At 39.4% G+C, this 16,436-nt stretch overlaps 1 protein-coding gene across 1 annotated transcript in view; it reads right to left on the bottom strand.

Moving 5' to 3' along the window:
- The window catches only part of LOC131068487 (probable cadmium/zinc-transporting ATPase HMA1, chloroplastic), a 158,063-nt gene that overhangs the window by 91,467 nt on the left and 50,160 nt on the right, over positions 1–16,436 (bottom strand). The window contains exon 8 of the mRNA XM_058003671.2: positions 4,532–4,637. Within this exon, the coding sequence (XP_057859654.2) occupies positions 4,532–4,637 (106 nt within the window). The remainder of the gene's footprint in view (positions 1–4,531; positions 4,638–16,436) is intronic.

Here is a 16,436-nt window from a genome sequence, read left to right as displayed (position 1 = left end):
CTAAACCCCCTCACTATAATCAAATTTCTTATATGACAAGAGATCCAAATAATTAGTGGGGGTTTGGGAGTGGAGAACACATTGGGTTTGAGGGGAAGCAATGGCAAGCTGCAAAAGGTGTTAGATGTGAGAAGAAAACAACGATAGAGGGAGTGCAAGCCTTTGATGTGTCTGGGTGTCTTTATTTTTATGCAGCTGAGTTTTTGCCAGAGACTCACCAAATTTTTGCGAAAAACTCAACGAGTTTTCTTTGCAAGTTTTAGGTGAAAACTCAGGAGCAAAACAAACTTGCGAATTTTTGAAAACTGTTGGTGACAAAACTTAATGCAAGTCAACTTAACAACTGGGTGACCTGTTTGGGAGCATTTTTTAAGTGATTAAAAACAGGTACAAATTCCTAGGAAGGCCCTACAGGGTACCAATGAGGCATGGCATGAGACTTTCTCAGGTGAAGTGCTGAGTCTTTGGGCTTGAAATCCCTTCTAAAGGTGGTGCCAAGCTAAAGGGTGAAGATTGCAGGTATTTCTTTGAAGGTTGGGTGTTTCGTATTGCAGATTTGAATCTTAACTGTTCCAGCACCCAGAACTGATCTGGGAATGTCTGCAAATGAATAATGGAGTTGTAGCTGCCTACACTAATAATGGAGTTGTAGCTGCCTACACTTGACCATTTACAGTGACTGGAGCAGCTGCAAACATATCAGGCCTATTGCGACAGCTGGAAGGTGTCTTTGTGCATGTTTTGGTTACTGTTATCAGGGTTTTCCTTGCCACAAGCTGCTATCTAAAGGTACTGAGTGTGTTGAAGTTGAAGAACAACCTTGGATGGTGTATTCTGCCTTTGAGGAGTTTTAGTGTTTGGGGTGGCTGTCATACCTGCAACATCTTTATTGTGACTGGAGTTGTCGATGCTGACCTGATCACTGCTAAGTGACCTGGGCATACTGTGTAAGTGAAATTCTGAGCATTTCCAGTTAACATGCCAGTTGGTTCTGCTCCTGAACAGTAGACATAAGTGCAAGCCAGACCTGCTTGCAGCCTATTAGACCTTTTCATTTACGGTACATCATTGTAGTCTCAAACGGTATTGTTCTAATTTTATTGGGCATTGTGGAAAAATGATCAACTGTAATTTATATATGCTCTCTGTTCAAGTACTTAATATCAGTAAATCACATTGTTGATATGTTTGTATTGATCCGTCAATCTTTATAATGGCAGAAATGTTATTGTGTCACGTTGCATGTTGATCTTTCCTAATGTTTGGTAAAATAACAATAAAAATTTAGGGGTGGTCAATACATGTTCATGGAGTCAAACAGCTGTGAAAGAGCATATGGCTGAGAAGAGGATAGTGCATGGAGAATTTGTTGAAAGAACTACCAATGGTTTCCTAGTTTGAAAAACCCATATTTACCCGTCTTCCATGATTTGTTTTTGACATGTAATTCATGACCAGATGCATTTGGAGGGTTAGTAGACTCATACAATCATTATTCTTGTGCCAAAATTGTCCAAAATGCGTCAATTTGTTTCAACAATAATTTAAAAAGATGTAAAATATCATCGTTTGTTTTTTAACAGCCAAGAAAGTGTCTTTTGGCCTTCCTTTTTTTGATGTTCCACATCCCCACGAGAAAATATGGCAATAATATGTCATTCTGTAACAGGAAAAGACATAAGAAAGTAGAGGAAAAGAAAAGGGCACTCTGTTTTGGTTAAAAAGACTTTTTTTAATTGTTGAATGGATTTTTTAAGCTAAATTGTTGCATTGCAATTGTAGTTATTCTCTACGAACTATTGGTGGGAACTTTTTGCAGCCATTTATGCATCTTTAATTAATTTCTAATAGTCGGAACATAGATTGCTAACTTGGCGAGTCACCAAGTACTTGTGACTTATTTTAACTCCTGATTATTCACAAGATAAACTTGCTAGAAATTCATACCAAGTGTTTTGGTTAGTACTCGTCGAAAACTAGGCAAGTACATGCCAACTCATTGAAGAACTTGACTCGCCAGATCAGTAATGTATCAAAAATGCAAGAAAAAGGTTTGGACATCTCTGGTTGGGAATCATTTTCTACAACCAGGTATGAGGCCAAAAAGGATCAATTTATCAAATTTTTTATGTACACGAGAGTCTTCAAGAATTAAAGGTTAGCAAAATTTACCTTTCAGCTGCGTATTTGCATAATAAACTTTTATCAGCAATTAATTGTTGAATGCCAAGTATTTGTAAAACTGTCAATGACTATCTTCAAGTACAGATACTGTTTGTGATTATTCTTGAAATCGATATTAAGAGTTGCAGCTCTTTTAAACCCTTCAAATCAGATTTATTGATTGATTTTATGATTTCTGAATTGTTTGACAAAATATCTATGAGTTTGAACTGAAGCATAAACAAGTTTGTGGAGAAAATTTGTAGGGATTATAACAAAATACGAAGGCTAAAAAGGAACATCAGTTCAATCTCACTACAGATGAGCAATCTTTACATGAAACTCACTAGAAATCTGAGAAAGAATCCCAATTGACTAGCAAAATCTACTCCTAAACAAACTGCAGGAAAGCAACAGAACAGATGTGAATGCCTCCAAGTCCAATGTAGTTCACAATGAAGATAGTTTCAAAGAATTTGATGACATGCTCTTGCACTAAGTATAGAGAAAGAAGATACACACAGTCAGGTACCTTTAAGCGCATTGAGATCACCATCCTTCTCAAAATTTGACAGTTCTTTAACATAATATAAACTCCAGCCCTTAGAAAATTTGATATTGTCCATGCTCAAAGGTATTACAAACAATATTTCCAATGCTCATTAAAAGAAACACACAAGGACAATCTTTGCCACCCTACCATATTAAGAATCTTCTAAGTTCAGTATAAGATGCACTAAACACATATTTATTCCAAGACATATACATAATACGCTGTTCTTGTTGTCATACATAGATCAAACAAGTCAATCTATTCGAGGCTAAAAAGAAATATCCATGAACCATAATATGTTAAAAAAAGTCAGCCAACAAAGCATAACATTTGCCTTAAGGATGCTAATGTTATTATTTCAAGGTTCCAAATTGCTGAGACAAGCGATTGAAATTCAAAGAACTTATACCAAGAATATGGCTTGAGATTCAATGGCAATATGAGGCCGAAAAACATCATCATCAAAAATATCAATAACAAATAAACATTGAGTGGAACATAGATAATTCAAAGCTTACCAACATGTCTTCCACCCAAACATTTATCAAATGTTTATTATGGGTATTCATGTCTGACTTAAAATCATTGACTATAGGTATAATAAGAGTGTATTCATTGATTTTCTCTGAAAATAAAATCTCAACCTTGAGGATGAGCTAGTTGTTGACTTGAAATGTTGAAAGATGAACAGTCCGTATGCAATTTGACCAGAAGATATAAGACATATGGAAGTAATGAATTGTGGAAATAACTGAACTGCATTATCGTATTTAACTTTTGTCAGCACTGATTGTCAATTAGCTAAACAACGAAGACATTTTGGTTTGACTTCAACAACAGTAAATCCTTCCAAAAAATGACTGACATGGGAGGTATCCTACATGGTTTGTAAATGGCCTTAATTATTTCTAGACCTTTCAGGTTTTGGCTTACCAATTTCATATGATTGGTATGTGATCACCCATGCAATACATATTGTTGTCTTGCACTCTGTCAACATGTACAATTATCCAAGTGAGACAACAAGTAAAACCTTCTACTACATTGGCTATATAGACTTTATTTTATTACCTTTTCTTTCATCATCCAGAGAACCTACTTCTACATCTGAGGCCTGCACTTGTGTTTGATTTGCATCCACGAGGACTTTGACTAGTCTTAAGTAAAGGTTTAATGTACAAAAGAATTTTGATAGAGATCATACGTGTCATGCTTTACCTACATTTGTTGTCTATAAATAGAAAGCACTTTGATTTTATGAAAGTTACAATTAAATTAAGTGCAATGTTCATAGGCCTAAGCCCAACATCATACATGTGTACAGCAGTTGTGTCCAGCTGGTACAATTGTCTTGACCCCTTCTAGATGTAATTTGTCTGTAATAAGCAAAAGGCTCAATGTTATATGGCATATATTGCAACTGAGTATAAGAAAGGCATTTGTTTACGTTTCTCCATCTGTTTGCTGTCCATGCTTTTAGATATCAATTTATGTCAGGTATATCAGAATAATTTGTTGTATTTTTCCTTCAAGTTGATCTAAATAAGATTTTACAATCTATTAGCCTTTTACATGCTTTATAAACATTGTATATCGCATGTCTGCAAAACTTAAATATCTAATTTGTTCTCACCATCTACACTTCAATTTTAAAAAAATTTGCATGTTTTTTCGAAACAGAAAACCAGTATGTCAATTTGCACATGATTCATATGAATGAGGCTGAAAAGAAGTGAAACTCGAAGAACACCATAATTTCAAAAAAAACTCGAACACAAACTACAAAAACATCTGACTAAATGCTAAAAAATGTACCTGTACAACAGATAACGTAGCAACCAAACCTTTGCCTGGGAGAGATTCAAATTTTTCTATCGATACATGAGGTAGTTCTTTTCCCTCAGTGTGATCTACCACTGCTCTGTTACATTTTCTATGTTAGAAAGAAGGAAAGGAAAATAGTAAATCTAGTGATAACATTTGTCAACAAAAGCAGGACAATTATCATATGCATTAGACAAAAATATATATCTCCAGTATAAACAGTACACAAACAAAACTTCATGTATCAAATAACACAAGACCGACACTCAGAACAAAGCAAAATAAAAACAGCTAGATTCTCTGTTTTGGTTTAATTAATGGCTCCAACATAATTAAGAGGTTAACACTCTAAGAAAAATTGCTATCTATACTTTCATTAGAGATTTGCTTGTTCATGTTTATGAGGCTAAAGGGACTACTGAACAAAGAAAAAAGTAGTGTGCAGCTTTTGGCTTCATTAAGACATGGCAATAGTATCTTGTTTCAAGATGTAAATAAGTCCACAACTCAGCAAATAATTGTCTTTCTAATAATGTCTGCCATGCTGTAAAAAGCAATGATGATACTTGCACACAAACTAGAGCAAGATTTAGTGAATTTTGCATACTCAGCTCCAAACTTTATAAGATGTTTTGATCACAATTATGTAATTAACTTACTAGTTCTGAAAAGGTAATACCAAAAGGATTCAGTCTTTGGCAATTAACTTTGATTTACATTTTTTTTTAAACTCTCAAATCCATCAATCAGAACTTTTTATTGCTAAATAAAAAGCAACAGTTTGGCAGATTTTTCTCTTCTGTTTGATAATGTCTTCCATGATGATTAAAAGGCAATAGTCATGGCATACACACAAATAAGAGATTGATTTAGTGCATTTGGCATACATCTGAGCCCAAACCTTACAATATATTTTGTATCAGAGTCTGTAATGTTTCTATAGAGGACTTTGTTTTGATGACAATTACGTAGTTCTGAAAGGATGTGTCCAAGATGATTCAGTAATACATAGAAACTCTCAATTTGATCAATCATCACTCACTAATACAAATGAGTGTCCAACAAATTAAAGTTGTCTATCATACAATGGTCTTCCATGTTCATTGAAAAGCAATGGCCATAGCTCACACACAAACAAGATCTTGATTCAGTGCATTTTGCATACTTTGAGCACCAAACTTTATAATATGTTCTGTATCACTGGCAGTGGAGGAAATTTCAAAAAACACAAAATTCCTCCATCAGGGTTCAAATGTGCCCATGCATGTAGAATTCCGGGAAAATGGAAAAATGGCTAAGTGTTGAGATTTCTTCCTCCGGACTCCCAAGTAGGACAGAATTCCTGAAAACAGTGAAAAATTGGCTTAGTGTTGGAAATTCTTCTCCTCCGGGCTCCTAGCAGGACGGAATTCTTGGAAAATGGGAAAATGGAAAAATGGTTAAGTGTCAAAAAATTCCTCCTTCAGGACAGAACGTGCCCAAGCATTCGCAGAACATGAAATGGCAGAATTTCACGAGGAAAGGAATTTTCCTCCTCCAGGATTGATATGCGCTCAAGAATTCCTCAGGAATGGAGAAAATCATGAAATTTTAAATTTTTCCAAGGCAAGGAAATCCTCCCGAATATATCATATACGCTCAGGATAGAAAGAATCTTGTAAAAGACAAGTTGGTAACATGCAAAAATGAAATATACCGCATTAATGAAGCATAACTCAAGATATTATGGAAGTTCCTATTTTTGAAGTCAAGTATGACGAGTGGCGTCCACCGGAATAACAAGTTGTCTCTTTCTCATTAAGGAAACATGAAGTGTGATTGGAATGAATTAATGCAACTGCTAAAATTATCTCATTGCCAACTTAACAGCTAGGTGGATGATTCCTATTTAAACAAGGTTTAAGGCTTCATTCTTCACATCAAGTTTTTGGAGAAATTGAAGCAAGAGCAAAAATGAAGAAAAGTGGAATGGCAAAATCTGGCAAGGTGCCAAACACTTCCAGGCAGGCACAAATCAAGAATGAACAAAGAGGATTCCCCCCTAAGACAGATTATTTCAAAATGGAGAGAAGTCGGTGACAACTTGGGAACATTCAAGTTGGGAGAATTCAGAAGGAGAATATTTGGTCAGGATGGACATCCTCCATCAGCCACCCACAAGAAGATAGTTAGAAGCGGAATTGTAGCAGTTGTCGGCTTCCCTCCTGCCATCCAATGCCCGGAGGTAATCATGGAATGTGCCAAACATTATGACGCTGGGAGAAGAGCGATTTTGGCACCTGATGGTAGGCTCTTGGCAATTCTTACTGCTGAAGCAATCAGTGAAGCTTTTGGAATCCCCACATTCCGATCCATGATGTACAAGACCAAGGAAAGAGTGACTTTGATTTATGATTCTAGCATTGAGAGATGTGCTGGAATCGTCAGCAGAAAATGGATGCATAAGCCAAAGCCTCACATTTCAAATATGCCAAAGCAACTCACTAGCATGGACTTCAAACAAGCAACAACTTGGACAAGCAGCTGAGGAATTTGAAGTAGTCCCAATCCTTCTACATGATCTCATATATTGTTTACATGTTGGCTAGAATGGGCAAGTTCAGCGAATTATCAGGGAAAGGACCTATGGGATGCGGTCCAGGACAGCTGAAAGTCTATGAGTGCTATCCATAGTTGCACTTGTACAGCACCATGCACATTGTCAGATCTTTGCAAGGAGGTGTTCACACAAGGTTGTCACAAGAAGCGAGGAAGTTGGTAAATAAGTATGGGGTCTAGTGCATTCAGTTTTCAAGATTTACTTATATCAAGGTCCAAGGGTTCTCTGTCTAACCCTATAGACTCCCAAGGAATCCAACAAATAAAATGGTGTCGTTGGATGTAACAAGACAGCTGATTGCCTATGACAAAATTCAAAAGAAGAAGAAGAGTGGGCTCAAATTTTCGATCCTCATGGGAGATTATGATGAAACAATCCCATCATTGGCAACAACAAAGAAATCAACGGATGAATTGTTATTCTACCACCTTGCACATCACACCGCAAGGGTGGATTTCAATCCATATGATAAGACAAGGATGGTAACTGCGTGAAGCACAGGTATAAGATGCAGTTGGAGGATTATTGGGCTAATGCCAAGGATAACTATGAAATGAGAAAAAAGGATGTTTTCCAAATTGTCTCTTAAGTTGATAAGAATATGAGAAATCATCCAAGTGCTGAACCAGATAGAAGAAGATGTGAATATCATTCACCCAAATTATGAAAAGCAAAAAGATAAGCCAATTCAAGCACCTAACTGGTCAGAACCAAAAATTGATGATTTGGATATCTTTAGGAGGCCAGTTATGAAATTCATGAGGCACTGAGTTGAACGTCACATCACAAAGTTGAAGGCAAAGAATGTCTGCCCGACTTACAATTTGATGGGAGACTTGGAATCCCAAGATGAGGCCACTGAAGGATCATCAAGAGCTCAAGCCCAAGAAGAAGCAATTCCATGGGAAAGGATAGAACATGGAAAGGAGAAAAGTGTTCTTGGAAATTCGCAAACAAGGAAAAGGAAGGAGGTTCAAAGGGAGGAACCACAACAAAAGAGGCCAAGGTTGAAGGAAGCATAGTTGCCTAATAGCTCTTCAAGTGTGCAAAAATTCAACATCTTCACAGGAGAAGTAACAAGAAATCAAACGTAGGAAGAAGACTATGACATTTCACAGACAACTTGAGATACAAGATCAGCAAGCAGCTGCTCCAGATTGGCTGAAAGAGAGAATGAGGAAAGAACCAGAGGAAGAAATAGATCCTACACTTGAGATTGAAGAATTTCTTAACAGGATAAGCAAGCCAGCAAAGAAGAAAGTGATGAAGAAATTCTCTAAAGTTACGAGAGATGAATCAGGATCCAGGACTTTGCATAGAGCTATGCCCAGGGTTGACAAGGACAGAAATGAGATTACTCCAAAAGAGTATGATGTTACAGCGATTGACCTAAGGCGTGTTACCAAGGCAAAGTGATAGAAGAATTTGATGAATCTTCCCTAGCACTAAAGGAGTGGAAGAGAAAAACAAGAAGTTGAAGAGTGAAAAAAAAAGCCTTACGTGAGAATGTACGATGCTTGATGCGTCCATTCAGAGAGGAAGATCAGACTTTTGTTCCTCCCTCTTCTATTCCAAAGGAATCAATGGATGGGCTAGAAGAAATAAGGAAAATGGCTCAATGTTCTAAGGAATGAGTAGAAAACGTCTTCACTACAGCTAGCAAATTCATTGAAGATTTGGCACATTTCTATTGGAGGATCTTGACTATCCTTGGTAGATTGGAAAGTGTGGACAATTCATGGGAGGATACGCACATCTATCAAAACTTGACTATTCTACGTCTTGAGGCACAAATGGAGACTCCCAGAGAGGCGTCAATAGATGGAGAGGTCATCTGGGAAAATGACGCATATGACTTCCCTCAGTGGTTCTATGCAGTAAGTACTAGGAAGGAATTTCTTCAAAAGATCTAATATGGTGTCAGCTCTATTGAGGACAGCGGTCAAGAAAATTCAAGAGGAAATCCTCAATACCATCGAAGCATTGTTTGTAAAAAGATTAACTGACGAGGAGCTAACAGTGGACAACCTGAAGGACACACTGCATGAATTCTTCTTTGTGGAATCCTTCTCGTAGGAACATTTGGAGAATGTTTCCTTGTTCTCAAGCACAAAGCGCAAGACCGAGGAGGTTGTGCCAAGATAGGAGAAGTTTTCCTCCAAGTGTGAAAAGGATACTGCCATGTTGGAATACAAGTTGGATACCGTGCCAAGTGTCTCCGTAGGAAACGTCAAGGTCGTCATGACCAGATTCATCGCATTTGTCATCGAGAGAGATAATGGTCGTCCTATTTTGGATGAGAATCTATTAAATGCATGAAGGAGTGATGGGTCATTTATTGCATTGTGGGTGCTTTGATGGATTAGTGGGTCATTTAATGCAAGGTGGACACCAAATTTAGGAGTGATGGTTTATTAAAAACAAACGGGCGTGATTCCTTATTTATAACCATTCCCACTACTTCGCACCACATATGGTCACTCTTGGTCAAACCCTAATTAGGGTTTTGCATGGGTAAATCTTAGCCATTGATCTTATTGTAATCTGGTCCATCCATTTTCATTTTGGGGCCTATAAAAGGGGTTCACCCCTTCATTTGTAAAGGAGGGAAAATTTGTAAGAAACTGTTTCTTTAAGCTATCAAGATAATAAGAGTGATTCATTGATTTTGGTGATTACTTGAGTTATTTTGAAATTGCATGGTTTCTCTTCCTCACTTAAATTAGATTTGTTTTCACAAACTTAGATGAATGAGATAGATAGCACTAATTCATGGTAAAATCATATGCTCGCACCTTTTGTAAGTAGATGATTTCTACTTGCAATGCAAGGTTGGACTAAGCCTCATGAATATGTATGGCTAACTTCGATTATCGAATGAATATTGTTCGTCTCAATGGTATTCATTGGTGATATGAAAATCTTATGCACAACCTTTGAAGATTGCACCTCTCTTTGTGTAATTGTCTAATGTTGGCGAAACAAAGTGTGGTCAATTTCACTTGAGCCTTTGTTGTCTTTTGAGTTCCTTAGATTAGATTAGAATCTCCCTAAACCCTTCCCTATTTACTTTCCACGTTTTATTGAGAAAAGTTCCAAAAAAGCACTTATCAATGCCAAACCACTCATAAAATTTCCTTGAAATGCAAATTCGTTCAAGTCCTTTTCACTGCACGTAAGTCTCCCTTGGATTACCAATAAAACACTAAGCCAAATGAGCTCATATCCAGCATAAAGTTGCAAGTTCACAATAGGAACCTTGGAGTCACCTCTATGATCTTCGCAATCTTAGCATACAAGGGGTCTTTGCTCAAGAGAGGACAGAGTGACCGTTGGAAACTTTATTTTGTGTTGGTGTGGTCACAAAACACCCGTCAACAGGTCCCTTTAATCTTAAGTCCCCTCTCAACAATTTGCAACAAAGTCACAAAGTCTATGGCATCTAGAGTACTAGGTTGTCAAAGTGCCACTTTTGTAATGTTGAAATTTAAGGCAGCATTACTAGAGTTGATTCCCACCTCCATATCCAAGGCAAACGTGTAGAAGTATGTGAGAATTTGGCCAAAAATTTCAAATAATGGGCTGAGATAAATAAGTTATGAGGTGTTAGTGAAGAAAATGCACCTACATCTTCTTCTTTGCCACTAGGGACGAGGGGTTACCAAAAACAAAGTTCTACTACTTTGCAAAGGTTAATAGAATATTAAAATATGTTAATTTTAGTATTAATGCTCATTCAGTGTATATTCTATTTTAGAAAGATCGTCTTCGATCTTCTCAGCAGTTTCTTTTAGAAACTTGCTATTCTTGTAAATAGCTTGTATTATTTATGAGCGTTTTGCTCATTCTGTTCATTCAATCAATTCTTTGAAATCCATTGCGTGTTTTCGCACTGTATTATGGTATCAGAGCTACAGGAATTTTTTTTCGAAAATTTTTTAATCCTAATTTCCAATTAGTGGAAATTTTCGAAATTATTTTTTTGAAAGAAAAATATTTTTTTTGGCTTCTGGGCGGGATCGTCGTTTTGGTTTGCGTCGTGTCTTACCGCGCGAGCTGCAGGATTGTCGCGTTTTTTCGCGACCTGTGTTCGTCCTCGGCTTCGTGGTTCGTGGTTTCCGGCGCTGCGACCTGCAATCTCTTCCCGCGACCTGCAACAGTGCCTGTGTTCGTGACCAGTTCGGCGACCAGCAACCCGCGAGCACTGTGATCTGCTCGCGTCGCGATCTGAACCCGTCTGCAGGCACCGTCATCTGTTCGTGTCTGCAGGCTTCGGCCTTTGTCACCTCCGCGGCGCCACCTGCAACCGTAATCTGTTTGTGTCTGCAGGCTTCGGCCTTTGTCATCTCCGTGGCGCCACCTGCAACTGTTTTTTCTACACTATCGCGTGGAAACGGACCTCTGCAAACTTCGATTGAAGTTTTTCCTTCCGTTTTTTATCGAAGTTCAGTTTTTCTTGCAGATTCGTGGTGGGTTTTTCGAAACCTAATCTGGGTTGTTGTTCAATTTTTCTGGGTGCCTCGATTTTTGTGCCTCGATTTTCGAGCCCGCGAATCCAGATTCTGACAGGAGAATCCTTCTGGGTTTTTTGCACGCTTTTCTGGGTTGTCCTTGGATTTTTCTGGGTCAGCCAGGAATTTTTCTTGGGAACCGTGCAAATGGCTTCTCTCACCAATCTGATGCTCGAAGGCAGTCAACGCTTTAATGGTCATAACTACAACATCTGGAAGCAGCGTATGTTGAACATTTTTGAATATAGGCGTCTTGACCAGCTTGTTTTGGGCAAAGAACTCAGTCCTGGTACACCTGGTGCAGATCAAGATAAGTTTGATGAACGCAATCGGGAGGCAGTCATGCTTCTCAAACTCTCAGTAACTGATGATCAGTTACCGCAGATTCCTTCCGGCAAGACAGCTTCTGACATCTGGAAGCATCTGAAGGAATTGCATGAGACATCCGACAAGAGCCGAGCATTCTTTCTGAAGAATCAGTTGTTCTCCATTATGATGGACGAACGTATGTCCTTACAGGAGCACCTCACGAGGATTAAGGACATTCGAGATCAACTCGAAGCTATTGGTCGGACTATGGAGGAAGAAGACATGGTTGTAATCACTTTGAAAAGTCTTCCGAAATCGTATGAACACTTCATTGAAACCCTCAATATTACTTCCACTAATGTTGATTTGAAGTTTTCAGAACTGTGCACCAAACTTCTACAGCAGGATCGTTGGAAACAGCAATTTGGTAGTAGTACTACATCAGCCTCCTCGGAAAATGCCTTCACAGCTCAATCCTTTCAGAAGGATAAAGGCAAATTTCAGTCCTCTCAGTCTTCTCAGCAGAAAGGCTCTTCTCAGACACAGGATGGAGCTAAGAAGAAAAATGTGCAGTGCAATTACTGTCACAAGTACGGCCATATGAAGAAAGATTGCCGTCAGAGGCTCGCTTCTGAACAAAAGAAGCAGGGAGGGTCACACCAGAAGGCGCATGTTGCAGAACATTCCGAGCAGAAGGAGTCCGCCTTTTATGCTTTTATGGCTAAGAGGTCTTCAGATCATGCCAGGTCTTCTGCTTGGTACATCGATTCTGGTGCATCACGTCACTTTTCTCATCGGCGTGACTGGTTTACAGACTTCTCACCTTTCAGTGATTCCGTTGTATTTGGCGGAGGTGAGGAGTATACAGTTGTTGGCAGAGGCACTGTTCAGATACAGTCTGGTGGCAGGACTCTTCTTTTTTTGAATGTGTATTATGTTCCTGGAATGGAACTTAATCTGCTTTCTGTCAGCCAGATTATGAGGAATTCTCCTCAACTAGATGTGGTGTTCAGTGCTCACAAGTGCTCCATCATTGATCGGGAGACTCGTCTTACTGTTGCTGTTGGTCTAGAGGATCATGGCCTATATAGGCTCCTTGACACTGGTGATTCTCCTGAAGTGGCTCTGGCAGCTCGTGTTTCTCCTCTTAGCACTTTGTGGCATCAGCGATATGGACATCTCAACATTCAGTATCTCTCTCAGCTGTCTCGGGAGGGACTTGTTTCAGGGTTACCTGATATTCAGACTCAGCATCTTGGAGTATGCGGCGCCTGTCAAGCTGGCAAACAGCATCGAACTTCATTCCCACATGGAAAGTCTTGGCGCGCATCTAAGGTACTTCAATTACTTCATGCTGATATTTGTGGTCCTATGAATACATCTTCTGTTACTGGTTGCAAATATTTTTTGCTTATTGTAGATGATTTCAGTAGAAAGATGTGGGTGTACTTTCTTAAACATAAATCAGATGTATTTAGTATCTTTCAGAAGTTTAAGTCCTTTGTTGAAAAAGAGTCTGGACAAAGTATCATTACTCTTAGGACAGATAACGGGGGGGAATTTTGTTCTTCTGCATTCTCCAACTTCTGTGATACCCATGGCATCAAACGCCAGTTGACTACACCCTACACTCCTCAGCAAAACAGTGTTGTCGAGCGTCGCAATCGTACGGTTGTTGAGATGGCTCGTTCTATGTTACAACACAGGAGTGTTCCGAATAAGTATTGGGCTGAAGCAGTATTTACTGCTGTCTACCTTCTTAACCGTTCTCCTACTCAGGCTGTTAAGGGGAAGACTCCAGAAGAGGTTTGGTCTGGTCGGAAGCCTCAGATCAGCCACCTGAAGGTTTTTGGCTCTGTTGCCTATGTTTGGATTCCAGATGCTGAGCGCTCCAAGTTGGATTCCAAAAGCCAGAAACTTATGATGACAGGATACAGTGATCACCATAAGGCCTACAGACTGATAGATATAGACACTGAACGTCTTATCTTCAGTCGTGATGTTGTATTTGATGAAGACAGAGGATTTTTTCAGTCCCCTTCTTCTGAGCAGAATTCTGAGGATCAGCCTCACCGTGTTCTTATCCCATTAGGTTCGCCTGATGGGAGGGATGATGCAGAATCTATTTTCGATGATGCACTACCTGAGTTCCCTCCGGAGAATAATCCTCCTCTTGCTGCTCCTGTTCCTGATCCTGAGCCTCTTCCAGCTCCTCCAGATGTTAGCACTTCTACTCTCCGGCCTAAATGGTGGGCCAAGACTATTGGTGATCTTAGGGATACTGAGCTCATTGAGGGTAGAACCTCCCGTAATAAGAGCAAACAGCAGCATACAGTCAATTTTGCTCTCATGGCTAACATACACAGTGTTTTTGAACCTCAGACATATTCAGAGGCTAAAGGTATACCTGAGTGGGAACAGGCTATGGAAGCTGAGTTCCAGAGTCTTCAGAAGAATCACACTTGGGCCCTTTCTGATCTTCCTTCAGGGAAGAAGCCCATTAGCTGCAAATGGGTGTACAAAGTAAAATACAAAGCTGATGGAACCCTAGACAAGTATAAGGCTCGTCTTGTTGCTCGTGGGTTCTCACAGAAAGAAGGCATTGACTACGAGGAGACTTTTGCTCCTACAGCCAAAATGAGTACCATACGGCTCGTTCTTGCCTTAGCAGCCCAGTTCAGTTGGAAAGTCCATCAAATGGACGTAAAGAGTGCCTTTTTGAATGGTGACTTACAGGAAGAAGTCTACATGACGCAACCCCCAGGATTCAAGGTTGCTGGTCAAGAACAGAAGGTCTGTAGACTAGTCAAAGCACTCTATGGTCTGAAACAAGCTCCTCGGGCTTGGTACATGAAAATTGATAAGTACCTGACAGATCATGGCTTTCAGCGGAGTCCATCTGATGCAAACCTGTATATCAAGCATACTAGTAATGATATTCTGTTTGTAGTTGTCTATGTGGATGACTTAATCATTACTGGCAGTTCAGCACATTTGATCACTGGGATCAAACAGGATTTGTGCCGCACTTTTGATATGACAGATTTGGGACTTCTACATTACTGCTTAGGAGTTGAAGTTTGGCAGACTGAGACCAGTATCTTTCTCTCTCAGTCCAAGTATGCCAGAAGTCTTGTGGACAGGTTCAGAATGCAGGATTGCAAACCTGCCTCTACTCCTATGGAACCCGGGCTCAAACTTTCAGCTCAGTCATCCTCACCAGTTGTGGATGAATCTCTGTTCAGGCAACTAGTGGGCAGTCTCATCTATCTTACTGCTACTAGACCTGACATCAGTTTTGCAGTGAGCTACATTTCACGCTTCATGACAGCTCCCAAGGCTGATCATTGGTTAGCAGCGAAGCGTGTGCTGCGTTATGTGAGTGGCACTTCTGATTATGGACTTCTGTACACTCGGAGTTCTGATCCTATACTCAGTGGTTACACAGATTCTGACTGGGCAGGTTCAGTTGATGACCGTAAGTCTACAGCAGGGTATGTGTTTAGTTTGGGATCTGGTGCTGTCACATGGACTAGTAAGAAGCAGCAGGCAGTGGCTCTCTCCTCGACGGAAGCAGAGTATCGGGGAGCAGTTAAGGCATCTTGTGAGGCGGTTTGGCTTCGGCGAATGCTTGCGGATATGCATGTCTCCCAGGCAGGTCCTACTCCCTTGTTCTGTGATAATCAGGGAGTGCTCAAACTCGCCAAGAATCCAGTCTTCCATGAAAGAACCAAGCATGTGGAAACGCATTGTCACTATATTCGACAGCTGGTTGAAGACGGATCCATCCAGTTGCTGTATGTTCCTACCTCGGAGCAGCCAGCAGACATATTCACCAAGCCCCTTGGTCCTGATAAATTTGTAAAATTCAGGGGGTCTATAGGTGTAGTTAATAGATTGAGCATTAAGGGAGGGTAATAGAATATTAAAATATGTTAATTTTAGTATTAATGCTCATTCAGTGTATATTCTATTTTAGAAAGATCGTCTTCGATCTTCTCAGCAGTTTCTTTTAGAAACTTGCTATTCTTGTAAATAGCTTGTATTATTTATGAGCGTTTTGCTCATTCTGTTCATTCAATCAATTCTTTGAAATCCATTGCGTGTTTTCGCACTGTATTAAAGGTCAATTGTTGTAATGTCCCCTTTCTAACCTATTGGGAGCAATGTTGTCATTAGCCTATTTTGCTATGGTCCCGAAAGCTAACAATGATATTTCAAGGACTCTGATGATATTTGGCCTAGTCATTTTCAGTTGCATCTGATTCTGAGCAATTTTGAGTGAAAAGTGAATGGAGCTTCATGTACTTTACAATGGGAATCTAAAATTGACTTATTTATCCCACATTGATTGATGAAAAGAGTGAAGCACCTTGAAAAGGTTATAAAGACTTTTGAGAGTTCATTTCCAGGCAAGCTTGGTTTATTATTTTCTCTTGGAGAAATTGGGAGCTTCTAACTTTCGGTTTTGTGCGCT

The sequence above is a fragment of the Cryptomeria japonica genome, chromosome 3 (assembly GCF_030272615.1).
Source record: "Cryptomeria japonica chromosome 3, Sugi_1.0, whole genome shotgun sequence".
Classification (NCBI taxonomy): domain Eukaryota; kingdom Viridiplantae; phylum Streptophyta; class Pinopsida; order Cupressales; family Cupressaceae; genus Cryptomeria; species Cryptomeria japonica.
The sequence above is the reverse complement of the archived record's forward strand: the minus strand, read 5'-3'. Positions and strand labels throughout refer to the sequence as shown.